The 24,499-nt window shown below is 46.5% G+C and overlaps 11 protein-coding genes across 11 annotated transcripts; 4 read left to right on the plus strand and 7 right to left on the minus strand.

Moving 5' to 3' along the window:
• Positions 1-1,066: 1,066 nt before the first annotated feature.
• PICMEDRAFT_48975 (hypothetical protein) lies at positions 1,067-1,761 on the minus strand. Its single transcript, XM_019163138.1, has one exon. It carries the CDS (start codon positions 1,691-1,693, stop codon positions 1,196-1,198), a length of 498 nt encoding a protein of 165 aa, XP_019020437.1. The 5' UTR covers positions 1,694-1,761; the 3' UTR covers positions 1,067-1,195.
• A 278-nt stretch (positions 1,762-2,039) lies between these two features.
• Positions 2,040-2,788, plus strand: PICMEDRAFT_14790 (hypothetical protein). Its single transcript, XM_019160534.1, has one exon. The coding sequence runs from the start codon at positions 2,077-2,079 to the stop codon at positions 2,614-2,616; it is 540 nt and encodes a 179-aa protein (XP_019020438.1). The 5' UTR covers positions 2,040-2,076; the 3' UTR covers positions 2,617-2,788.
• On the minus strand, positions 2,697-3,882 carry PICMEDRAFT_14792 (hypothetical protein). Its single transcript, XM_019160535.1, has one exon. It carries the CDS (start codon positions 3,810-3,812, stop codon positions 3,174-3,176), a length of 639 nt encoding a protein of 212 aa, XP_019020439.1. The 5' UTR covers positions 3,813-3,882; the 3' UTR covers positions 2,697-3,173.
• A 990-nt stretch (positions 3,883-4,872) lies between these two features.
• On the plus strand, positions 4,873-6,772 carry PICMEDRAFT_14793 (hypothetical protein). Its single transcript, XM_019160536.1, has one exon. It carries the CDS (start codon positions 5,231-5,233, stop codon positions 6,524-6,526), a length of 1,296 nt encoding a protein of 431 aa, XP_019020440.1. The 5' UTR covers positions 4,873-5,230; the 3' UTR covers positions 6,527-6,772.
• A 113-nt stretch (positions 6,773-6,885) lies between these two features.
• On the plus strand, positions 6,886-8,800 carry PICMEDRAFT_99307 (hypothetical protein). Its single transcript, XM_019165149.1, has one exon. The coding sequence runs from the start codon at positions 7,091-7,093 to the stop codon at positions 8,765-8,767; it is 1,677 nt and encodes a 558-aa protein (XP_019020441.1). The 5' UTR covers positions 6,886-7,090; the 3' UTR covers positions 8,768-8,800.
• Positions 8,801-8,833: 33 nt separating this feature from the next.
• On the minus strand, positions 8,834-11,476 carry PICMEDRAFT_70878 (hypothetical protein; the record flags this gene model as incomplete). Its single annotated transcript, XM_019163758.1, has 1 exon — positions 8,834-11,476. The coding sequence occupies one exon, from the start codon at positions 11,474-11,476 to the stop codon at positions 8,834-8,836; it is 2,643 nt and encodes an 880-aa protein (XP_019020442.1).
• Positions 11,477-11,914: 438 nt separating this feature from the next.
• Positions 11,915-13,357, minus strand: PICMEDRAFT_70879 (hypothetical protein; the record flags this gene model as incomplete). The annotated part of the gene is made up of 1 exon (XM_019163759.1): positions 11,915-13,357. One exon carries the CDS (start codon positions 13,355-13,357, stop codon positions 11,915-11,917), a length of 1,443 nt encoding a protein of 480 aa, XP_019020443.1.
• A 1,159-nt stretch (positions 13,358-14,516) lies between these two features.
• Positions 14,517-16,235, plus strand: PICMEDRAFT_70880 (hypothetical protein; the record flags this gene model as incomplete). Its single annotated transcript, XM_019163760.1, has 1 exon — positions 14,517-16,235. The coding sequence occupies one exon, from the start codon at positions 14,517-14,519 to the stop codon at positions 16,233-16,235; it is 1,719 nt and encodes a 572-aa protein (XP_019020444.1).
• Positions 16,236-16,348: 113 nt separating this feature from the next.
• On the minus strand, positions 16,349-17,842 carry PICMEDRAFT_57382 (hypothetical protein; the record flags this gene model as incomplete). Its single annotated transcript, XM_019163233.1, has 3 exons — positions 16,349-16,890; positions 16,918-17,256; positions 17,479-17,842. 3 exons carry the CDS (start codon positions 17,840-17,842, stop codon positions 16,349-16,351), a joined length of 1,245 nt encoding a protein of 414 aa, XP_019020445.1.
• A 1,004-nt stretch (positions 17,843-18,846) lies between these two features.
• On the minus strand, positions 18,847-21,057 carry PICMEDRAFT_29994 (hypothetical protein; the record flags this gene model as incomplete). The annotated part of the gene is made up of 2 exons (XM_019162617.1): positions 18,847-20,118; positions 20,182-21,057. Coding segments are annotated over 2 exons (2,148 nt in total), but the record flags the coding sequence as incomplete, so codon positions are not given.
• Positions 21,058-21,698: 641 nt separating this feature from the next.
• Positions 21,699-24,258, minus strand: PICMEDRAFT_14799 (hypothetical protein). The gene has a single exon (XM_019160537.1). The coding sequence runs from the start codon at positions 23,887-23,889 to the stop codon at positions 21,874-21,876; it is 2,016 nt and encodes a 671-aa protein (XP_019020447.1). The 5' UTR covers positions 23,890-24,258; the 3' UTR covers positions 21,699-21,873.
• Positions 24,259-24,499: the final 241 nt, after the last annotated feature.

A 24,499-nucleotide genomic window follows, 5' to 3' on the forward strand; every position in this document is an offset into this window, starting at 1 on the left:
GAATTGCATTGTTCAATGCAACTTGGAGCTGCATAACTAGAGTGCCGTCTATCGGTTCAGCTGGAGGTAACATCATATCTCCAGTTGTAAAATAAACGTCAAGGCCAGCACCCTGAGTGGCAACAAGCATACCAGTGTAACTGTTCCATTTAGGATAGTTCATAGACGAAGAAAGCTTCAAGCTCTCATCTCTAGGGCAAGTGAGAGCGAATTGGCTCATAACCTGTTGTAATCTAGCTATTCTATTATGAATATCCATTGTATATGTTCACTTTTTCTTATGTTTGTTGCTTATTTATATTTAACTAATATAACTAGCCTACAAACTAATATTCTCAAACATAAATACAAGGGACAAACCTCTTGTATTTATACACTTACACCTTCGGTTAAACTTGCCATTATTCATTTATCATGGCGGCTAACTTTCCAGTTTTAGATTACTTAAGATGCCTTATCATGATAAGACTCTTATCTCTTATCACTCAATCCTTATTGGCCTCGGCATCTTATCTCAACCCTAAGATACCTTATCATGATAAGATTCTTATCTCTTATCCCTCGATCATGATTGGCTTTGGCATCTTATCTCAACATTTACTCCCTTTCTCAATATCAATGGATCACATATAATTATGGCTCTGTTTAAACCTATGTTCAATCAATCCTAATATTAGCTGGCTGATAATTGTATTTTCTAAAATGGTGAAAGATTCTTAGGAAAGTGAAAATTCAGAGAAATTTAGGGTTACATAAGCAAATAAATCACGTGATTGATATTAGAGCGAATACACAAAGCGTTTTCTGAACCAAAAATGTGTCCTTCGGGACATATGGTCAATCGAAAAAATACAGAGAAGATTAGCATGGCCCCTGCATAAGGATGACACGCTTTACAAAGAGATCTTACTCATACTTTTTTTTAAAAATCACGTAGCAATTCTAGGGTTTAGTGAGTTATGAGTTAAAGCTTTAAAACCACATGAAATGTACTTTGGGAAGTAGGTCAACTTTCAACAACGGGTTAACTCCGAAAAGAAAGGTTCCGGGTTCGACTCTCACGTGTGCATTGCTTTGCGCCGTTTTAAAATCTAACGTATTTCATAATTATAACAAATACATAAATAAAGAAGCAACGTATCTTTTTATAAACAAGGTAAAGAACATAAAAACAAGAGATAGTTAGGCTGGCCATTTACTCAGTTTCCAGAATAGAACCGTTCGATTCACTCAAAAGAGAGGTGATGTTTGCAGGTGGGTAAATAGCAGTTAACAGCATGATTAACTCGTAGATTTCTGCTGGTACAGATTTTTGGTAAATTTCCAAAATAGCGGTTGGTTCAGGATAAACAGATAATGCTCTGTAGAAGTGAATTGCGGCATCAATTTCTCTATCAGGAAGGGAAGCCAACTTTTCAGCTGCAGTAACTTCTTCTATGAATGATTGTTCTTTGTTTTCTGTGGTCAAAGGGTGAGCAATCAAAGATTCGGTTAATTTCTTTTTGAGCAAGATGGTTTTTTCTACTTTAGATGCTTCATTTTGTAATCTTGCAGCCTTTTCTGCTTGTCTTTTCTTGTGGTAGATTGACTTTCTGAATTCAACATTATGTCTTCTTTGATAATCGAAATAGAGACAGTAACCGAGGGCACCTGCAGCGAGGGAGAGGAAAGTAACGGATGCTGGATTTGCCATTTTTTGTGTGATTCTTGATGTAAGGTAAAGTGGTAGAGACACAAAGACACTGCTCGGTAACTTGTCGCCTGTAACTCTTCCAGTGTATATCTTTTTATGACATAGTCTTAGAAAAAGTGGAAAATTGGGCGAAGACTGGATTCCGTAGCGAAAAGCCAAGGAAGGAGTAAACCGTGAAAGACTTTTTGGTGCACGGAGTGATGATAGCGGAGGAAATAGTAAGGGGCATAAGGCGACGCGTCGATTTTGAGAAAGCTTCAATTTTTTTCGTTTCCCATACAAACCTTTATCATGATTTTTTCCATAAAAAAAATCATTTCCAGCAAGAACAGGTAAACTTTACCATCAAGAATAGTATTTCATAAACAAATAGGAGAACAGCAATGGCATTGAAGAAAAGAACGACACTCAGATCGAAATCTGTGAGAAGAGCGGGGAACGGCTCTAGTACGGTAGCTAGCACAGGTTCTGAAAGCCAGAAAAAGGATAAAATACTTGATAAGCTTGCTGAGAAGTCGGTAAAGGCGAAGAATGAGACTATTTCACATTCTTTGAAGAGTAACAGTGTGATGCCGAAAATGAACGATCCGAGCCAAGCAGGGATATCGAAGAGTGCAATCAGAAGAAGGAAGAGAAAACTGAGAGACCAGTTGACACCTAAATTGACTGAAGATTTGTTGGATGCGTTGACGGAGAGCACGAACGCAACAATCAGCAAAAAGAACGACGGAACGGAAGAGATTATTATTGAGGAGAGGGTTAAGCTTGATCATTCCCCAAACCCTTTGAATAAGAGAGGAGAGATGGCACTTTTCAAGATCGAGAACGAGAACTTCAAGCAGGTGCTTAAGAACAAGGAGTTGAGAACCGGAGGGTTAGCTGCGTTGAGAAACTCGATTTTGTCAAACATTACAGACGAGTGATGAGAACGAAGCCTGGGAGGACTCCAAGTAGTGAACTAGTTAGAGTGTAATATAACGATTTAACGATGTATATAAAATCACATTATAGATATATGGGGAAGAGTCATATACAGATAACATTAGACCGATAAATAAATAAGTAGATGAATAAATAGGAGAATGGAGAGAGGAGGGTAAAGGTGGGGGGAGGGAAAAACAAGAGAGAAATAAAAGGATGATGATGGATCGAGATTTGCATTCCTGTATCTTTAGAATATATTTTTTTTAATTTTTTTCTTGGTTTTTTTTTTGATTTTTGTGTACGGAGTTTGTATTGGTCTTGCATGCTTGTCCTCATTAGGGAAAAATGGGAAAATATGGACAGTGGAACAGAAAAAAACACAGAAATGAATAATAGTAAGTTATAATTACAACGGAGGGAGGAAGGGGGATAATGAAATGTAATTATCGGGTGGAATATGGCTGGGTGAAAAAGCTTGCTTTTCTCTTTCATTTTGATTCCTTTATTTTCTTTGCTTTCTTTATATTTCGTCTGATAAATAACGGGACATGTCAAATCAGTACGATCTGTACCACATTCTACCGGTTGTATCGCTCATCATCTTCTTTTGCAATTGGAGGATTCCGTAAAGCAAGGCTTCACAGGAAGGAGGACAACCAGGGACGTAGATGTCGACAGGAATGATTCTGTCGACACCTCTCACGACGGCGTAGGAGTAGTGGTAGTAACCACCACCGTTGGCGCAGGAGCCCATGGAGATGACCCATCTTGGGTAGGCCATCTGGTCGTACACCATTCTCAAGGCAGGGGCCATTTTGTTGGTGACGGTACCGGCGACGATGATGATATCGGACTGTCTTGGGGAGGCTCTGAAAATGATACCCAATCTATCCTGGTCGTATCTTGGGGCGGAGGCGTGCATCATCTCCACGGCACAGCAGGCCAACCCGAAGGTGGCTGGCCAGAAGGAGGACTTTCTGGCCCAGTCCTTTGCCTTGTCGAGGGATGTGATGGCATAGTCCATGACGTTGGACAAGGGTCTTTCAGACAGGACGGGAGTGTCTGTAGGCAACGTGTGCGGGGTGAGGCTTCCATTGCGTATTGGAGTTATGGAGAACGCTCTGGATGTGTTGTGTAGGAGGGCGGAGGATCTGAAGGACGATCTCAAGAGAGAGGATGAGTATTGCTGTAACATTGTGGGTGTTTGTGCTTGAGTTTGTGCTTGTGTGTGTGCGTGTGTGTGTGTGTGTGTGTGCGTGTGTGTGTGAATGTGTGTGTGTGCGTGTGTTGATTGATGTACAAATCTGTGTCTGTGCTTCGCTTGATGTTTCCTAGTCTATCGGTGCAACAGCGGCGGGATCACGGAGAGCGGGTGGACCACGGAAGAGCTGGATGAAACGCCTGGTGTCTGCGCAAGTCTGATGCCGGCGATACCAAGGCCTGAGCGTGCACTTGGAAGAAACAGTGGGAAAAAAGACGGTGCTGTGCAACAGCGTGCAGCTACGAGGGCCAGCGTCTGTGCCGTATTAAAAATTGGAGCGATTCAGTTGGCTGAGCGGGTTTGAGGGGAAGCAGGGGCGACGACGAGGCCAGCGGAGCGGCAAGCGACCGGGGGTGTGTGTTCGTCGATTTTGAGCCGATCGACCTTCCCACCGCATCCGTGCACCGCCCGGCGCTTGGGCGGCACGTGCGGAGACCCGGAGGCCCGGAGCGCGCATTACGTAATGGCGGCGCGACGATCCCGGCCGTTGTGCTGTCTGCACAACAACGCAGGCGCGCCCTGGGTTGTTGTTGTTGTCGTGGCGGGCCGCGCCAGCCACCGTGCCGGCGACGTAAACAAAGACCCGCATGGCGTCCGCACGGCGCACAAGGCAAAGAAAGCTACGCAGCGCTGCAGGGAAAGCCGGAGCATACAACAAACAGACCCTGCACCCACAACAATGCTGGCTGCGTCAGGCCCTTGTCCGGCTGGTCGACCCTTGTCCCCCCTTCACTGGTCCGGCAGCACTAGCCAGCATTGTTGCGGCCCCCCCCTCCTCGGTCCTTGCTGCAGCGAACGCCGGCGTGCGCCGCGTTGCTATTTTAGGCTGCTCAGGCCGCCCAAAATAGCCAAACATAGCGGCGTCCCTGTTTCTTCGCTGCCGCAGCGTTAATAATAGTACCCACGTACGTACCCACGGGGCGGCTGGGGCCCTGAAGGGGGAGCCTCAAGCCGATGGCTGGCGGCCGATAGCGGTGCGCACATATAAATACACAAGCTCCTCCGGCCCCCTTACGTGTCTGTGTTTCAGCAGTCTGGCCTGCTGCTGCCTGTGCTGTTTCTTCCGTCGTTTCTGTTCTGGTCTTGGTCTGGTTCTTGCTCAGCACCCTTCTCTGCACACAGCTACCTGTCTCCGAGGAAAGAAGTCTCTCGTTTACACGCCTTCCCTCCACCGCACACAACCAGCCTGGCTTTTGTCCGTCTGCACTCGTTTCGTTGCACTCGCTTTACCTTCTCTCGTTACCTGACCCCGTCGACACTCCCACGGACAAGTCAGCCCCGCTGCTCTATTTGCTTTCTTCTGCCGTTGAACTTTTCCCCACACCCCAGCCCCCCACTTTGCCTCTGCTACAATGAAGTTATCGTCTCTGATAACGCTGGCCGCCGGTTTCGTTTCTGTCGCAGCCGCACTCCCAGTCAAGCTCCAAAAGAGAAACTCCAGATGGGACTATGAGTCGAACGCACTCTACGGTGTCAACATCGGCGGGTGGTTGGTTCTCGAGCCGTACATCACCCCCTCGCTCTTCGAGGCGTTTGGCGGCGACGACTCCACCAAGCCCGTCGACGAGTACCACTTCTGCAAGGCGTACGGCCCGGACCAGGCATCCCAGGTCTTGCAGAACCACTGGTCCACCTTCATCACCGAGCAGGACTTCGAGGAGATGGCCTGCTACGGCTTGAACTTTGTCAGAATCCCCATCGGCTACTGGGCCTTCCAGACCCTCGAGGGTGATCCATACGTCCAGGGCCAGGTCGACTACCTCGACCAGGCGCTAGGCTGGTGCCAGAAGCACAACTTGAAGGCCTGGATCGACTTGCACGGTGTCCCAGGCTCCCAGAACGGTTTCGACAATTCTGGCCTCAGAGATGAAATCGACTGGCAGACTACCGAGGGCTACGTCCAGGTGACCACGTCCGTATTGAGTCAAATTGCCCAGAAGTACTCCGGCGCCGACTACAACGACGTCGTTATTGGTATCGAGCTCGTGAACGAGCCTTTGGGACCGGCCCTCAATGTCGATGAGTTGGTTGACTACTATAACGATGGATACCAGATTGTCAGAAACGAAGGTGACGTTCCAGTCATCATCCACGATGCCTTCATCCAGTTCAACCACTACTGGGATAACGTCCTTAACACCCAGATTGACCCATCTGTTTGGGACGTTATTCTTGACCACCACCACTACCAAATCTTCTCCGTTGGCGAGTTGCAAAGAAGTACCGACGACCACGTCTCCTTTGCATGTAACATCGGCTGGCAGGAATCCGGCGAGTATCATTCTACTCTCTGTGGCGAATGGACCGCCGCTCTCACAGATTGCGCCAAGTGGCTCAATGGTATGGCAAGAGGCGCTAGATATGACGCAACTTATGATAACAGCCAAGCCGTCGGTAGCTGTGAAAATCTCTATGTTGCCAACTATGATTACTTCACCAACGAGGAAGTCAGATCCAAATACAGAAAATACGTCGAGGCACAAATGGACGCATACACTTTTGGAAAGATGAACGGTTGGGTCTTCTGGTGCTGGAAAACAGAAAACTTGATCGAGTGGGACTTCAAGCAGTTGGTCTCCTTGAACATTATCCCACAACCACTAACGGCAAGAGAGTATTGGGACCAATGTGGCTACATTAAATATTGATCCAAACTTCTCTTTGTTTCTTTTTCTTTTCTATCTTCCCCGTTGCAACCCTCTGCACTTATATACCTTCAAGGGTTCACTTTTAACGTCTTTTTCTACGGTTTTCACCTTTTTTTCTTTGTCACAATTATCCAACCACCAATTCCTGTTTTCTTTACGTAGATACGAGTGACTGACTTTGCCCGCTCCAAAATTTGTATAATACATAAATAATTAATTATTAGAATAACAATAAATTTACTGTCAATACATCATTGTATTAATACTTGTCCCGCGCATTGCGTGTCCTGCGGCCCGCAGGTTATTATATATATAGACCATCATAATCTTCATCTTTCAGCTTTTTTTTTAAAGATCGGAATCTCTCACACTGCAGCTAAAGATCTTTCACTCTGGTAGTGGCAAATGAAAACGCCTTTTGATTTAACTTTTACACAATTCACACACTGTACACCAAATATCACCACAGGAAATAAAAACTCTAGAGTTTTGAAGGAAAACAGGCAAATTTGTCCTCATCAACCCGCATACGCTTGATATACTGGCTTACAGATAACAGCAAAGATGTCTGAAAAGAAAAGAGATACTGAGTTAGAATGCCCGATTTGTCTTGACAAATTAACAGTATCTGACCTTTCATACTCGACGACAACGCCATGCCACCACTTTTACCATACGGATTGCATTCTACTATGGACAAAAATATCCGCTTCCACCTGCCCACAGTGTCGGACAGAGTTGTCTTCAGTAAATGTTGTCAATGAGTCGAAAATAATACCGATAGAAAGAAAGAAGGCTGACAGACTTATAGGAATGATTGAACAGCCTTCTTCCTCCACAGATCCATCTTCGAATAATCCAAACACCTCCTCAGCTGCCTCTGCAGCAGCATCCTCATATGGGAGCAGTCGCCCGAGGATCATGACCACAGAAGGTTTGGTCAACGTTCTTGTCTCCACACCTGAAAATGCTACTCGACGTCAAAATCGGTCTCTCTACGAACGCATGATCGAAGCAACGTCAAATCCCATTTTCCATTTGGATGATAATGATATTGATTTTGACGATTATAATGAAGATGAATTGTACGAGAGGACTTCTTCAAACTCCCGTCGTTCTGGATCTTTGTTCAGGCGAAGGGAGAGAAGCATATACACGATGAATGAACCAGATACAGGTCATAATAAACTGTCTAACCAACAATGCTGTATATGTGATACGTCTGTTTCGATTTCACAAATAATCGTTTGCCCTCAGTGTTCCGCATTGTATCACCTTTCTTGCTGTGATGGCTCGAACTGTCCATTATGCGAAGAATGGATAGGCGATGTTCAAGCCCCATCGATACCTTGTGCATCAAAGAGGAGCAGGATTATATCAAGGGGAGCTGATCGCTCACTACGCTCAAGAGATCCTAATAGAGCTAAAAATGATGATACCAGTTATTACGTTGAACTGGTAAACGAATTACAAAGGCGATCCGGTAACAATACATTTTCTGGGACAACACAAAATACCTTGCCAATGTCAGCTGCTCATTCAGAACCAGAGAAAAAGACAGAATCTTCGACAGAAAAGGAAGCATGGGAGGCATTGAATCTGATACAACAATCTTCCACTAAAGAGGACGCATCAAATGATAAGGAAATTCAAATTCCACTTCCCACTGATCCTGTACCCGACTACCCAGCAGAACGTAAGCTTAAGCGACCTAAACGTTCCATCTCCAAAACACTACATACCCAACCAGCAAAGCTTACAGAATCGGCTCTTGCCCATCTTGACTCTAAAAACGATAAACGTCCCAGCAGAAAATCACATTGTTCTTTAAGTAGGCAAAAATCGATTGTATCTTCTACGCAAGAGGGACTTTCATTCACTCAAAAATTGATTGTTCAACGACTTTTGTTGAAGCCCAGGTTGAAAAAGGATCTAGCAAATAAGCTCACTTTCGATTCTTACACAGAATTGAATAAACACCTATCCCACGAACTCTATTCCTATGTACAACATAATCAACTAGCAATCTCAAGCATGAATGCAGTGATAGAGCTCGCCGAACGTGAAGGTTTTTTACCTTTCGTTAATAGAAAAGGTGTTGATCAATTCAGTAATTCTTGTAAGAATAATCCAATAATAACACGTTTCGTCAATTGTGAGTGGCGAAATAACGATGAATCATTCACGGGACAGGTTCAAAACATAATCAATTTGGAAGTACAAAAATGGATTAATTTATAAAAGTAAATGTATATAATACAAAAAATGACAAAGAATGACAAAGGTAACTATCGAATTGGATTGATTTTACAAATAAACCGAATAAAGCTCATAAACCCCATTTCCAACTAAACCCTGTGAACCTTCAAGATACTTGTTGGTTTTTCGGTCTATAATTTTTATATCTGGTGAAAAAATAACAATTTTGGAGTCTTTAATGAAGGCAGCACAATGAGCATATACCAAATTCATATTTTTCAAATTAAACTTTTCCCTGATAGAGGTATCATCAACCATACCTCCACAAACCACTTTAGCATTTTTGTTTGGAGTCCAAGGTCCAAAAAATTCTGCATCCTGACCGATAGCCGTCTTAATCAGTCTCCACTCAAGTGATTCAAGTTGAAAAGTGTAATTTGAGTAGTAATTGTAGCATTCCTGACTAGAACCATCTTTGCTCAGGCCTTTTGGGATACTTGAATCGTTCAGGAAGGTGTATGCATCACGTGCTGCTCCTCTCGCCGAATGGAATCTATGGACAATATCTTTACCTTTCTCCCAGTCCATTATCTGAACTTTTGTATCATCATCTCCGACATCATACATTCCTGCTTGAATTGGCAAAAACGTAGTTTCAGGATAGTGCCCTTCTTCAATTCCTCCTAGAAGTTTCAAAGATGAGCCAGACATTAACATTGTATGTGCGCAGATGAAGAGCCTATTTTCCAACTTGGAAAAATCATCAAAGTTATACCATTTCTCGGTCTGAAAATCGAAGATCCATATATCACTGAGCATGTTGTTGTTGTAATAGACATCGAAATTCTTTTCATCTACAACTTTTGTGTACAATATCGAGGATCCACCAGATACAAGTAACAATTTTCCCCTGAGAGATTCATTTTTATAAGTATGGGAATTATTCTCTGAGTGAGATGAGCGAGATGAATAGGGTGAAGGGGAATTATTTGCGTCTCTAGTGGAAGAGGCGGCCGATTGGTTTTGCTCATTCCCTGTACTGAGACTTTTCACTGAAGATGCAGAGGCTGCCGTTTCAGACCTCTTTTTGAACATATCCTTAATTTGGAAATCCGTCTTTGAGGAATTAGACGTTATTTTCCTGTTAGATTCGGAGAAGCGCTGGTTTAAAGCAGATTTTCTAATCGGCGAAGGCTGATGTAAAAGGGCATAAGTACTATCTTGAACTGCTATATCGTCCTTATCATTCTTTCTCCAGTTTATGAACTTAGACAAATCACAGGACTCTAGCAGGCACATTGAAAAAAAACCCCTCGGAGATGGCCAATGTGATGAATTATCCGAGTGGCTGAGAACTCCAGTAAACTTCGGAGTATTTTTTCTGTTAGCCAAATGATTTAGCTTTTCATCTATGATATAACTGAAGACATCGTTAGCAACATCAAAGTTTCCGATTGGACTAGCTAATGCTACGTCAGCAGTTCCGTTGGCATCTAAAAAGAAATCTAGCTTCCATAAGTCATTCATGGCAACAAAAGATTTTCCTGAACTGTGCAATTTGTATCCTCCCATTACAAACATTGTAGTAGGTTTTATATAGGTAGAGGATTGTGAATGTCGAGCTGCATCTTCTTGACTGTGAGTTGAGTTGAAAAAATGTGCATCGTCCAAGGAGTTTCTGTTGACAATATTATCGTCATCCAAAGGGACTGAGGCAACACTATGAGCAAATCTTGGAATTGAGTTCGGGAAAATTGTGCTATAAGTGGGATGGACAGATAGCTTGATTTCTCTGAAACTGCATTTTATTCTATCAAACAACCAGAACTGGTCATTCGGCGTCAATATTTTTTTGATAACACAATGATTCTCGTCTGGGTAACTTATTTTGGTTCCTACTTCCAATCCACCATAGATCATGAAAAATCTATCACTGAGCCTGCAAGCACTAGAGCAAATCATTGACCTTGGAGTTGCATTTGAGTACGATGACGAGTTGGAGGATGTATTTGTTTTCGTGATTGAGTTCGAACTTCCAAATGCATCCAGTTTCAGATTATGGTGACCATTGTGCAAATGTGGATTTTCATTTTCAGCTTCGTATTCATCAATGTTTTCTGCCGTATGATTATCATTCAAATCGCAGACAAACTTAAAAGACTTGGATTCAGTTAAATATTTGCGTATCTTGTTGTATGGTCTTACAGCAATTGATTCAATTTTTTCTCTATCCAGAGGTAACGGTAAATCGTAGTCACATACCATTTTGATGTTTTCTGGGGGTATTGTGAAATTTTTTGTTATTGACCGAAGCTTTTGTTCATATTCATCTGTTAGCAAAGCCTGTAGCCCACCAAACATGTACACACCATCGACCATATCGACGGCAGTGAGATACGATAATCCTGCCATCTGTTCATCTGAGAATAGCGTTGGAACGTCAACAAAACTGTCGAATGACTGAAAAGAGCGTTGGTCTTTATTATTCTTAACGGAATCCAACTTCTTGGTCAAAGTTTTGTTGACCGGCCTAAACACATTATGGGTCTTGTAGTAGGCAAAAGAATCATTGGGGTAGAACGTGGATTCGGAGGAGATATTGTTGTTGAGATTGGCGAAATATTGGTGGTATTTGTAGTTCTTACCATTATATTTGGCCGGATCAGACAAATCGACCTTTGTGTAAACTGTGGTACTAGAAAGTGGTTTCAAAAAATACGGAACATTGGGTCTATTGAGATAGTCTTCCATGATTTCTTGCTGCTCGGTGTAGCATATACTATAAAGAAGATATAATCTTTCTTGATAGTAATTGCGATCTTATCAGGAATTCCCACACTTTTCAATGGCAAGGATATTTCTGGCCTCTTGTTCCTGTCTGCTCGTGTTTCTCTGCCCATGCGCTTTCTGCCTAAGAGATCTAATGAGGCATTGTTGCGACGGAGACGGCGGTGCCCGTTTATTGGAGCGGGGGCCGAGCGAAAAATTGATTACGTCGCTGACAGCAAGTGAAGATCTTTGTTGCACATGCGTCTGTGCACACGATGGTGCCTCGGGAGCGTTTGATGCCTAGGAAGAAAAGAGAAAAAGGGCTTCTCACAAACAGAAAGAGCAGTTACTGAACCAGAATGAATTAGAATTAGAATATGTATACTTATTTATGGATATGAGGTAGTACAGAGTCCCTCTTTATTTGGTAGCACCGAAGTAGTGCAAGTAAGCACTCAAAGTCTTAGTTCCTTCGATGTAGTTAGGAGTGTTGAGCTTTTCGTTAATGGAGTGTGCACCGTCGTCACCCTTACCCATTGGCAATAGCAAGACGTTGGCGCCCAACTCTTTCTCAAAAGTCAAGGTGATTGGGATGGAACCACCCTCTCTAGTTAAGTCTGGCTCGACCCCCCAAACCTTCTCTGTAGCTAGCTTGGCGGCGGTGAATTCGTTGTTGAAAGGATCACTGACCCAGTAGGCACCGTCGTGGATCAATTCTGTTGTGAACTGGTTTGGCGACTTCAATTCCTTAAACTTCTCGTTACAGAAGTTGATGACCAACTCGTCCAACTTCTTGCTGTCCATGTCCGGAACGGTTCTGATGGAGAACTTACCGACGACCTTGGCAGGTATGACGGTCTTGGCACCTGCGCCGGAGAAGGCACCTTCGATACCGTGCAAAGACAAGGAAGGGAATCTCCATCTGTGCATTAAGATGTCTTTCTTGCTCTGGTAGATGGCGGTGTTGGAGCCTGCTGCGAGGTTCAACTCGTCGACGTCGAATTCAATGTCCTTGTATAGGGAAGCTTCCTTTTCGGTGACTGGGGCAACCATTTCGTTGACTCCTGGGATGAGGATGTTGCCGTTGATGTCGACCAGCTTGGACATGACGTTGACCAAGTCGGTCATTGGTTCGTGGATAACACCACCGAATATACCGGAATGCAAGTCAGCGCCGGGACCCTTGATGCTGATCTGGTAGTAGTTACAGCCTCTCAAACCGTAGGTGAGGACCGGCTTCTTCGTACCCAACCAGTAGTTGTCGCTTATACACACGGATTCGACCTCCTTGAAGTACTTCTTGGCTTCTTGGGCAATCAAGGTGTCCAAACCAATGGAGCCGGACTCCTCCATACCTTCGAAACAGAAGACGATGTTGACAGGCAGCTCTAATCCAAGCTCCTTGTGAGCCTGGAGGGAGTTCAACCAGCCCATGACCGGGCCCTTGTCGTCGGTGGAGCCTCTACCAATGAGCTTGCCGTCCTTCTCAACCAAGGTGAAAGGGTCGGACGCCCAACCGTCCTCCAAAAGAGCTGGCTGCACGTCGTAGTGGCCGTAGATCAAGACGGTCTTCTTGTTTGGGTCGGACCCGAACTTGGATAGGACGATTGGAGGGAGAGGGAGCTCAGGGTCGCTTACAGGAGGGGGCTGGATACCCAAGTCTTTGATGGTGATGTCGTCGGCGCCCAACTTTGCCAACTCCTCTTTCAAAAAGTCGGCCATGGCGAAGACCTTGGGTCTCAAGGTCTCGTCGCTGGACACGGAGGGGATGGCCACGGCGTCGGTCAATCTCTGGATGAACTGCGGCTTGAGCTCATCGATCTTGGCGAACAAGGGGGAAAGCGTGGTGTCGATGCTGGACATTCTGGACAGGTCTATTCTGCTGCTGTAGCGGCTGAGATTAGTGTGGATGCTTCGGGAGAAGTAGCTGACTTTCGAGTATGGGCACGCCTTGAACATGCAACTGTGTGTGGGGCGAGAGGCAAGAGAAGTGTCAAAGGACAGGGGCGGAGGGGAAAGCGAAAGAGAGAGGGCGAAACGGAGGCACAGAAAGGGAAAGCACCACACGAGGGAAGGCCCTCCGACCGGTCGGACACAGACAACGTCTTTTCTTCACTACACTACTCGGACGCTTACTTACTCCCCGTACACAACGGGCACTCCCTTCACAATGGAAGCGCCCGCAATCCATGCTGCATGCATGAAGCCACAAGATCACTCGGCTGCTGCTCGCTGACGGCACCAGACTTCGTAAGCAGCACGGTCTTGTTCCGGGCGGAGGCGACGGCGCCAACGGCGCCCGGCGGGGCCCACCACCGACAAGGACACACAACAGCCTCTCCTGCTGCTGGTGGTGTTCTCCTTCTGCAACTCTTGTGTTGCTTCTTTATTTCTTTGCCCTTTTCCTGCTCTTGCTGCTGCTGCTTTGCCTCTTCTCCCTCTCTCCCTGTCTTCCTCCTCCGACAAGCTTCTGTCGCCAAAAAGGGAAATGCCGCTCACAGAGCCGTGCCCCGAATCCGGCCGGCGGCGACGATCGACTTTTCGCACTTTTTGCGTCGATCGACGTGCCCGGGTCGATCGACGCAAAAAGTGCGAAAATTGAGATTTGGGTCGATCGGCCCGTTTTTTTTTTTTTGCTCCTTCATCTTAGGCAGCCTATTGTTACTCACTCGCCCTGCATTTCTTTCCGTTCTCTCGGCTGACTCATTTTTCAGCTTCGTCAGCTTCTCGTCGACTCAGGGATTTTTTCTTTTTTCACCGGCTTTTTTATCTCAATAACCCAAGTAGACGTGATTAGAGGCGGATACGGTGCTAAACACTCTGCGTTTTTTTTTCGTACCGTTTCTGTACCTTCGAGTTTCGGGTTCTTCTTGATTCTGCGTTTACGTTGCCCTGGTCGGACCTTTATTGTGTTGATCCTGTTGGTTCGTTTCTTTCTTGTTTTTTTGTTGCCTCCCCTTTTCCTCCTTTTTCCTCTCCCCTGTAACAAAGGACCCCCATTTCCTACTAAACATCATCCAGAATGTGTGGTATTTTTGCCGCCTACAACGTGGACGATGTCCTCGCCTTCAAGCCAAAGGCCTTGCAATACTCCAAGAGAATCAGACACAGAGGTCCAGATTGGTCTGGTAACGTGATCGCCAACTCCACGATTCTGTGTCACGAGAGATTGGCGATCGTCGGGTTGGACGCCGGTGCCCAACCTATCGTCTCCCCAGACGGAAGATACTCCTTGAGTGTCAACGGTGAAATCTACAACCACATCGAATTGAGAACGGTTCTGAAGGACTACGACTTCAAGACCCTCTCCGACTGTGAAACCATCATCCCTCTTTTCGAGAAATACGGCGTCGACGCTCCAAACTACTTGGACGGTATGTTCGCATGGGTTCTTTACGACAAGGAGACCGACAGAATCGTCGCCGCAAGAGATCCAATCGGTATCACCACTCTCTACATGGGTAGATCCTCGAAGAACCCAAAGACGGTGTACTTTGCCTCCGAGCTGAAGTGTTTGACCGACGAGTGCGACCAGATCGAAGCCTTCCCTCCGGGCCACATTTACGACTCCAACACCGACAAGATGACCAGATACTTCAAGCCAAACTGGTGGGACGAAAACAAAACCGCCACCGGCGACTGTGACTTCACGGCCATCAGAGAATCCTTGGAGCTTGCTGTCAGAAAGAGATTGATGGCAGAAGTTCCTTACGGTGTCCTTTTGTCCGGTGGTTTGGACTCTTCCTTGATTGCCTCCATTGCTGTCAGAGAAACTCAGAAGGCTGCTGCCGCTGAAGCCAATGTTGCAATCGACGCTAACAAGACTTTGACCGGTGTCGACGCAAAGGGTAATCTTTCTTTCACTGGTTGGACTAAACTTCATTCTTTTGCCATCGGTTTGCCAAACGCTCCAGATTTAATTGCCGCCAAGAAGGTCGCTGAATACCTCGGCACCATCCACCACGAACACACCTTCACCTTGGACGACGGTTTTGACGCCTTGTCCGACGTCATCTACCATTTGGAGACCTACGATGTCACCACCATCAGAGCATCTACCCCAATGTACCTTTTGTCCAGAAAGATCAAGGCTCAAGGTGTCAAGATGGTTCTCTCCGGTGAAGGTTCCGATGAAATCTTCGGTGGCTACCTTTACTTTGCGCAAGCCCCAAGTGCTGCTGAATTCCACACCGAATCCGTCAAGCGTGTCAAGAACTTGCATCTTGCTGACTGTTTGAGAGCAAACAAGTCGACCATGGCATGGGGTTTGGAAGCTCGTGTTCCTTTCCTCGATAAGGAATTCTTGAACGTTTGCATGAACATCGATCCAAAATACAAGATGATCAACTCAAAGGAAGGTAAGATTGAAAAATACATTCTCAGAAAGGCCTTCGACACAAGCGATGACCCATCTGCTAAACCTTACTTACCAAAGGAAATTCTTTGGAGACAAAAGGAACAGTTCTCTGATGGTGTCGGTTACTCTTGGATCGACGGTTTGAAGGACCTTGCCGAAAAGCAAGTCTCCGACGAAGAATTCGCAAACCCTAAGCCAGAATGGGGATCCGATATCCCAACGACAAAGGAAGCCTACCTTTACAGATGTAAATTCGACGAGTTATTCCCTTCAAAGGCTGCTGCTTCTACCGTCATGAGATGGATTCCAAAGGCAGAATGGGGTTGTCACGAAGATCCTTCCGGTAGATATGCTAAGATTCACGAAGCAGCTGTCGAAAATTAATGTTTATAGACTTTTTTTATAACCTCATTCTCAAAATAATTAAATCGTGTCAATCAAATGAGAAATATATCATCATTCTTATGTTAGTGTACATAAAGTAACCGCATTACCTTTTAGTCTTCTAGGACGGTATCAATCAAACATCCCCTAATGAACTTGAAGCCTCTGGCATCCGTTTCTTCTTTACTCACAACATCAACCTTATACCGTTCAAACTTGTCGTTCTCTACACCTTCTTCAAGGATATTGCCTCCAGCTCCAACCATGTCAAACTCGTCCTCCTTCTCAACATACTCGATATTTTGCTCAATTTCTTCAAAATCTGGAGCCAACGCACTCCATTTTTGTGATGCTCTTACCCCCCAAACAAAAATGGTACCACTGTCCATACCATTGGCAGACACACAACACACATTACCATTCGTAGACCTCATCCCCCAATCGACATCAATCAATTCTTCGTGAGCACCTTCTAGAATTTGAACCAAAGAACCCATACTGGTTTCCCATACATACACATCATGGGCAGCTCCACTACCTCCTTGGGTACTTGCACAAACATATTCTGCAGTTGGTGAAAACTTGACCGTATTCCACTGGATCCTGTTGACAACGTCTTGGTACTTTTGTTCAATATCAAATTTCCAATCGTTTACTTCACATCCAGCTTCGTACCAGCTACTTATATCGTACTGCCGTAAAATACGATCACTCGAGTTGACAATCATCCTACTTATTGGAACAATATTATTTCCAAATTTTAGTGTCAAACCCTCATAAAATCCTCTCTCCATGATTGAGATACCCTTGATGTTACCACTGCAAACCTTGATATGTTTAACTAAACATCGCCTTTCAACATCAATAATCTGTAGCCAGCCCTTGCTTGTACCTGAAATAACATATTTACCTCCAAAAAAGGTACAGCAACAAAGAGGATATCCTTCCTTGTCCTCACTGGACACACTTGTCAAATCTTCATCCAAGTCTTCAGTCGCTTCTTCATTATCTTCATGCCCAACTAGATCCACAATATATCCAGCATCATCAATTTCAGATTTATCCGTTGATTGCACAAAACAAACGCCTCCCACTACTCTACATATGAATATTTTCCAGTTTTCCCATTTTTTGGAATATGCATTAATGAAGCCCGAATTCACTACATCAACGTTCCAAATACCTCCCGGAAAAATCTTCTCCCAAACAAGTTCCATTTTGTGATCTTTGAGGCCATGTAAACATACTTTCCAATCTCTTGACCATGATACTATCCCAACCACGATGTTACTAGTATCATCCTCGTCATCATCATCATTGGAGCAGTCGGTTGTCTTGTTGTAATCATCATCACTGGGCGTTTTTTCATTTTCATGGTAAATCCATCTAATTCCCACGACAGGCATTGTATGTTTACGCATGATGCAAGTAACATTGTTTGACCAGGTATCTATGATTAATATTGCTCCATTTAGTAATCCAGATGCTATGTAATGTCCACATGGGGAAATTTGGAGTGCTGTACAATGTCCATATGACAAAGTCATATTCAAAGTTGTTGGGTAATCAGCTGCAATAAACTGCGGATCGTGAAGAGACAAATTCATTATAATTTTTTTTGGCTTTCTGCTTTTATAAGACTTTATTTATTCCTCCTTTTACACGATTCCCTTGCTACAAACATAAGCTATTTCCAAACGTAGAAAACTTCATGATAAACATTTGGAAATTCACTATCGCAAAAACTCGCGTTTCATTTTCTCTTTTGGATTCAGCAAAATAGGTGGGGATTTATGATACATTTATTGTATATAAAAGTCTTATAAAAATGCAAAGATATGGTATGAACACCAAAAGTAATGAATTTGAATGAGTCGGAAAAGAGAAGAAAAGGGTTAGGAAATACATAACAAGGAACAAAACAGACCAAAACAAAACAGTGAAAAAAATACATGTAAGAAAGTTAAAAAGAGAGTACAGCGACAGTGGAAACATACTCAAATTCAGAAGGGATGGACTCACCTTATACCAGGGAAATGAAAGAGACAACTCACAGAGCTTACGATTTTTAGTTTTTGATATGCTGACTTTACCTGAATCTTCTGTGAGCAGCATCTGATTCCTCACTATCACTATCGATATCATCATAATATGAAGTATTACCTTCTGACTCTTCTTCCACAGTGGCCGAAGGATGTGTATCAAAATGGCTAGAGCTAGTTGGCATTCCAATGCCAAACTTGTGGAAATCTTGTTGTGAATCTTCCTGTAAGTAATCATTTGGATTTATCCGTTCTCCGTAAACACTGAGTCCTCCCGCTGTACCATTCGTCACTCCGCTGATATGGGACTCACTTCTTATATGGCTAGAAGGAATTGCGTTGGTAGATTCAAACGGATTTGTATTACTTATACTGTTTGATGACTGGAACGGGTCAGTATCTGCCAAAGTTTTATGCGTCACTTCACTTTGTCCAATTGGATTATGAGGTCCCGTGGATACGACTTCCAATGTGTCACCCATACTTAACGGATTAGTATCATCATGTAAATTGGCTCTAGAGTCCACAATATTGTCTGACCCTGGTAAGGTGATGGTTGATTTACCTCTTTTTAATCCTAATAATGACTTTCCTCTGGTCAATTTTCCAACTAAATTGGTTAATCCCTTTTTGTTTGAATCATCCGAGCCAGTTTCATTTGTTACCATTTGTGCATCAGAACCTTTATTTTCTCCGTCCAAGTCCGGGCTTCCTGGATGTTCACTGCTAGAAAGCATGTCGCCATCACGTAAGTTGTACATATTTGTTGCCCAGTTGTCATCGTGCTCTTTGGCAACTCTTCCTAATTCAAACAACTCGTTAGAATCGGTAAAGTCTTCATCCAAGGACCTGTGTTTACGTTGAAATGAAGTTCTATCATCCTTGGTTTGAGCGAAACGTGCATCTGGGTTTTTGGAGAAAACACTAAACAATGCAAGAATCAAAATGACAATCAAAAGTAAAAGTGAAACTGCAGCGTTCATGATGAAAAAAATCAAACCCATAACAGAAGCAACTCTAAATGGCTGGTTGTAAATACCGGAGAAGAATGTAAAAAAGAATGAGTTTATGGTGGTAATGAGTTGAATGAAAACAGTCAATACGTTGGTAAATTTGTCCAAGTAAGGTAAGAAGTGGCACATGAGACCTAAGTAAAACATGTCGATAATCCATAAAGCCATTGCTTGTGTTCTACCTGATGACTGAGAAAGGGAGACAAATAATGCTTTCACAAACACGTAAGAAAGACTGACCGCACAGAACCAATATTTCCGTGCGTTCAACATCGTGTACAAAAACCCGTACCGACTCAAAACTTCAGGATTACCATAAAGAATTGCAGCAGGATTACCATGTTCTTTGATAGACCTACTTCCATAACGCAAAACTTGGAAGCAACAGATGGCCATTGCGCCGACTGATAAAATTAAGAAAAAGACTGCAATTGTGACAACAGAACCGGAATCAACCTTGGTAAATTCCCACAAGGATAGAATGAGCAATTGAGGGTAACCGATATAGATGTATCTAGCTAGGATACCTTTGAAAGTTGGTTGCCAAGAAGTTCTGCGCTCCAACTTTCTGCTAATCCAGCTATCTCTTTTTCCCTTTGTAAGTGCCTTTGATAGGTACCTGTAAGTGAAAAAAACACCAACTAGAACGTATAGACAGAGAACAAAGAAGGTGAAACCGGTGCATACAATTGAAGAAGGCTCAATATTGGAGTCGTACCCAAGACGGTTGATACCTCTTAAAACAAGAAGATAGTTATTTGATTCAACGTGGTCCATAGGGATGTACAACTCAGTATTTGTATTGGGGTCTCTTGGCATCAAAGAATTCTCTGAGATCTCCGATGCGTACGGTGAAGATGAGAACAGAGAAGGGAGGAAGAAAGCCCCAACGGATCTGAGGAAAGAGCTGTGGAAAATCTTTTGGGCGGAACGTTGTGTCAAAATGGACTTCACACCTGCCGTAAGGTATTGCGTTGGAGTACCCCCAGTGGCCTGGACGTACCAGCGGAAGATATCCTGCATGAAGGTGATGCGGATCAAGCCCATGGACCAAGCCAAGTTTTCGGCCCAGGCGTTAGCGATAGGGGGGACTTCATCGACGGAGATCATTGTGATAATGACGACACTCTGGAAGTAGGTGAACAAGGAGATCGCGGCAGCGGACATTCTGGAGGCCGAGGCCGAGTTACCGAACATGGAGAGGACAGCCGAGACCAACAAGCCCAAACCTGCAACAACAGCGGTGGCCCATTTCGCACCTTCGTGGGAGACGGACTTGCCGTTGTTGAAGGAGGCTTGTAAGCAACCCAATATCTCGTTGTTTTCATTGGTGATAATCAACCTTGCGACGGCGTCCAAGTTGGGGAAGGTGAAGGCTATATCTGGGATCATGTCGACGTAGTTCTTGGAGATGTACTCGACAGACTCGACTTCCATCTGCGAGGGGGTGATGGGGCAGAACTGCTTGAGGTTGAGACTGCACAAGTCGATGCTCTCGTGGATGATGTCGAAGCCAAACGCGTACACCGTGGCATGCGCCTTTAGTTTGCCCTGGATCTTTGCCGCGAGCGAGACGTCGTATGTGATGGAGCGGTCGAGGGCGTCGAAGGTGACGTTGAAGTAGTTTGGAATGATGTCCGAGTTGTTTTTCATACAGTTGACCAACGAGTTGGAGTAGAGACGCTTTTCGGCGTCCGCCCCGGTGAGCAGCAGCAGCAGCACTGACACCAGAGACAACACGTTCAGGTTTGACACGAGGTGGAACATTGCTGGTGCTTTTTTTGTGGTTTGCACTTTTCACGAGTTAAACGGCTTTTCAAGAGTAGCCACGACTGAAGGCAGAAAACAACGAGGGAAAGAAAAGAAACGAGACGGGAAACGGGATGAGGACCAACCGGTGGATCAGAACGTGAGCACGGACAGCAACAAGTTTGCGTGCTGGCTTGAAACAAGAGAGAAGGTGTACTGTGGAAAGCAGATCAACGCCCGGAGAAGATGTGCGACAGATCTGTGTTCTGGATCAAATCAAGTGTGCGCAGGAGCAGAGAAAAAGGGTGACAGGTAGCCTTTTCGTTAGCACAGGGGTTCGGATCGGGGGGTGGGGGCAGGCCTAGTATGCGGACACTAGTGGGGCTTCTTCTTCTAGACCAGGAGGATCGTCAGTAAACAAGCACGAGGGTGACACGCACGACAGCAACAACGACAGCAACAACAACAACAAACAAACAAACAAACAAAGACCTGGTACATGTGCAGAGCACCGCAGCTGCTCGTACTGTTGGATCAGTGCGCTACTGCTAGCGCTCCACCGCTGCCACTGCTAATAATAAGTAGGCAGCGGCGTGTCTACGACGACGGAACGTTTTTTCCACGCTGCCGGACAATGGCGGTCTAGAAAAAAAAAGGGCGTCGGCATGTCCGTGAGGGGACGCGGAAAAAAAGCAAATTGGGTCGATCGACTTGGAAAACGGCGGGCAGGACCGATCGTCGCAGAAATGAATTGACAAGAAAGACTGGAAAGACAACTAACATTAACTATACTAGACAACTAGCTCATTAGACATAAGATACTACACGGACGGGCTACTTCTTCATGCTGTGAACAACCTCGATCAAGTGGGCGACCACGTTGGGGTTCGACAAGGTGGACACGTCACCGAGCTGATCCTCCTCGCCGGCCAAGATCTTTCTGAGGATTCTGCGCATGATCTTGCCCGATCTCGTCTTAGGGAGGTCGTCGACAATGATGATCTGCTTAGGGGCGGCAAACGGCCCGATCTCCTTGCGCACGGTGAGCACCAACTCCTTCTTGGTGGCGGCGACGTCGTCGATCTCCTTCTTGAGGGAGACGAAGGCGGCGACGGCGGAGCCGGTCAACTCGTCCGGGAAGCCGACGACGGCGTTTTCGGACACGAGCGGGTGCTCGATTAAGGCGGCCTCAATCTCGGCGGTGGAGAGACGGTGGCCGGACACGTTCACGACGTCGTCGACACGGCCCAAGATCCAGTAGAAGCCGTCCTGGTCGCGGGCAGCGCCGTCGCCGGAGAAGTAGTAGCCGTGGTAGGGCTTCAAGTAGGTGTCCAAGTAGCGGCCGTAATCGTTCCAGATCGAGCGGGTCATGGAGGGCCAGGCGGTCTTCACGCACAAGACGCCCTCGACGCAATTGCCCTCCAAGTCCTCACCCGTGACCGGGTCGCAGATGGCGGGCTCGATGCCGAAGAATGGGAGCGAGGCGGAGCCGGGCTTTGTTGGCGTGATCCCGGCTAGGGGGCAGATCAGATGGGAGCCGGACTCCGTCTGCCAGTACGTGTCGCAGATGTGGGCCTTGCCACGGCCAATGAACTCGTTGTACCACTCCCACACGTCCTTGGCGATCGGCTCACCGACGGAGCCAAGCACGCGCAAGGTGTCCAACTTGTAGTTCTCGATGTACTTCTCACCGGCACGCTTCAACAACCGCAATGCGGTCGGTGCAACGTAGAACTGGTTCACGCCGTACTTGTCAACAATGTCCCAGTACCGGGAGAAGTTGGGGTATGCTGGGGTCCCCTCAAAGACGACGGTTGTGGCACCGTTCAGCAGTGGGCCGTAGACGACGTAGGAGTGGCCGGTGATCCAGCCCACGTCGCCCGCGGTGAAGATGATGTCCTCGTAGTGAACATCAAACACGTACTTGGTGGTGAGCATGGCGCCCAAGAGGTAGCCCGCAGTGGTGTGGAGAATCCCCTTGGGCTTGCCCGTCGAGCCGGAGGTGTAGAGCAAGAACAAGTTGTCCTCGCTGCTGACAGGCTCTGGCGGACAGTAGGGCCCGTACTTGACCACCTCCTCGTGCCACCATACGTCTCTCTTGCTGTTCCATGGGATGTGGGAGTTACCTGTCCTCTTGAAGACGATGACGTTTCTCACGTCGGGACAGTGGGTCAACGCGTCGTCGACAATCTTCTTCGTCTCGATGATCTTCCCGCCCCGCTTGGACTCGTCGGTGGTGATGACGATCTTGGAGTCGGCGTCCAAGACCCGGTCCTTCAAGGATGTGGAGGAGAAGCCGGCAAAGACCACAGAGTGGACGGCGCCAATCCGGACGATCGCCATCAAGGCCACAATCGCCTCCGGGATCATCGGCAAGTACACGGCGACCGTGTCGCCCTTCTTCACGCCAAGATTCTTCAACACCTGTGCAAAACGGCACACGTCCTTCAACAACTCCCCGAAGGTGATGATTCTGCCCTCGTTTGGCTCGTCGGCCTCGTAGATTATGGCCGGCTTGTTTGGGTTCTTGATCGCCCAGCGGTCGACACAGTTGTAGCACGCGTTCAACTCTCCGTCCACAAACCACGCGGACGGCTCACCGTTGTTGTCCCGGAGACGTGGCGCCTCCGGGACTTTGGCCACGGTGAACGGCTTTGACCACGAGAGGTTCTCCTGCGCCATCTTGCCGAAGAACTGCGCCGGGTGCTCGATCGACTCCTTGTGCATCTTCTTGTACTGCTCGAGCGAGGTAAGGTGTGGCTTGCCCGGGTGTCTTTCGAGAAACCCGGAGGGCACGTCCATTGCCCGCTCGTTCATAAGATGCTCGTTTTCCAAATGCTTTTCTGGCATTGTGTATGCTTTTCGTTTTAGTTTGACGCTTGCTTCTGCTGCTTGCTTCTGCTGCCTGCTTCTGCTGCCTGCTTATTCTTGCTACACACTACGCGCAAGGGCAAACCGAAAAGTGGCACCAATGAACGACCCACAATCTCCACAGCTGCGCCAGACCGTTCCTTTTATAATTCCATCCGCCAGCGCCAACGTCCCGGCAACCGCTGTCCAAAGTGGGGTAGCCGCCTGTCCAGCTCACGCTGCTCACGCTGCTCACGCCCCCGGCCTCCGGCCCCCGGCTGCTGCCCCACAAAACACCGGGCACCCGCATATGCCGGCTGTCTTCTTCTGCTCTTCTCTCCGGCGTTGCCCCTCTGGCCACCATCGGGGGTCCTGGAAGAGCAGGCCTGGCCCGGCCTGGCGGTCTCGGACTTCGGAGAACGGCGGCGGCCGCGGAGCGGAGTAACGAAGCGGGGCGGCGGGGCCAGCACAGGAGCGGGGCAGCCGAGCAGCCGGCGCAAACAGCCGGACCAAGCACCCCGCGGCGCGCGTGCCGCCGACGCGTCGGCAACTGAGCCGTCGGATTGGGGCACTTCCCCGCACCGACGCGTCGATTGCGCCTCGGCTAAAA

This window comes from Pichia membranifaciens (assembly GCF_001661235.1).
Source record: "Pichia membranifaciens NRRL Y-2026 unplaced genomic scaffold PICMEscaffold_1, whole genome shotgun sequence".
Classification (NCBI taxonomy): domain Eukaryota; kingdom Fungi; phylum Ascomycota; class Pichiomycetes; order Pichiales; family Pichiaceae; genus Pichia; species Pichia membranifaciens.

Coding starts and splice junctions, on each gene's coding strand:
- PICMEDRAFT_14790 (XM_019160534.1), top strand. CDS start 2,077: ATGGCATTGAAGAAAAGAACGACACTCAGATCGAAATCTGTGAGAAGA.
- PICMEDRAFT_99307 (XM_019165149.1), top strand. CDS start 7,091: ATGTCTGAAAAGAAAAGAGATACTGAGTTAGAATGCCCGATTTGTCTT.
- PICMEDRAFT_48975 (XM_019163138.1), bottom strand. CDS start 1,693: ATGGCAAATCCAGCATCCGTTACTTTCCTCTCCCTCGCTGCAGGTGCC.
- PICMEDRAFT_14793 (XM_019160536.1), top strand. CDS start 5,231: ATGAAGTTATCGTCTCTGATAACGCTGGCCGCCGGTTTCGTTTCTGTC.
- PICMEDRAFT_14799 (XM_019160537.1), bottom strand. CDS start 23,889: ATGCCAGAAAAGCATTTGGAAAACGAGCATCTTATGAACGAGCGGGCA.
- PICMEDRAFT_14792 (XM_019160535.1), bottom strand. CDS start 3,812: ATGTTACAGCAATACTCATCCTCTCTCTTGAGATCGTCCTTCAGATCC.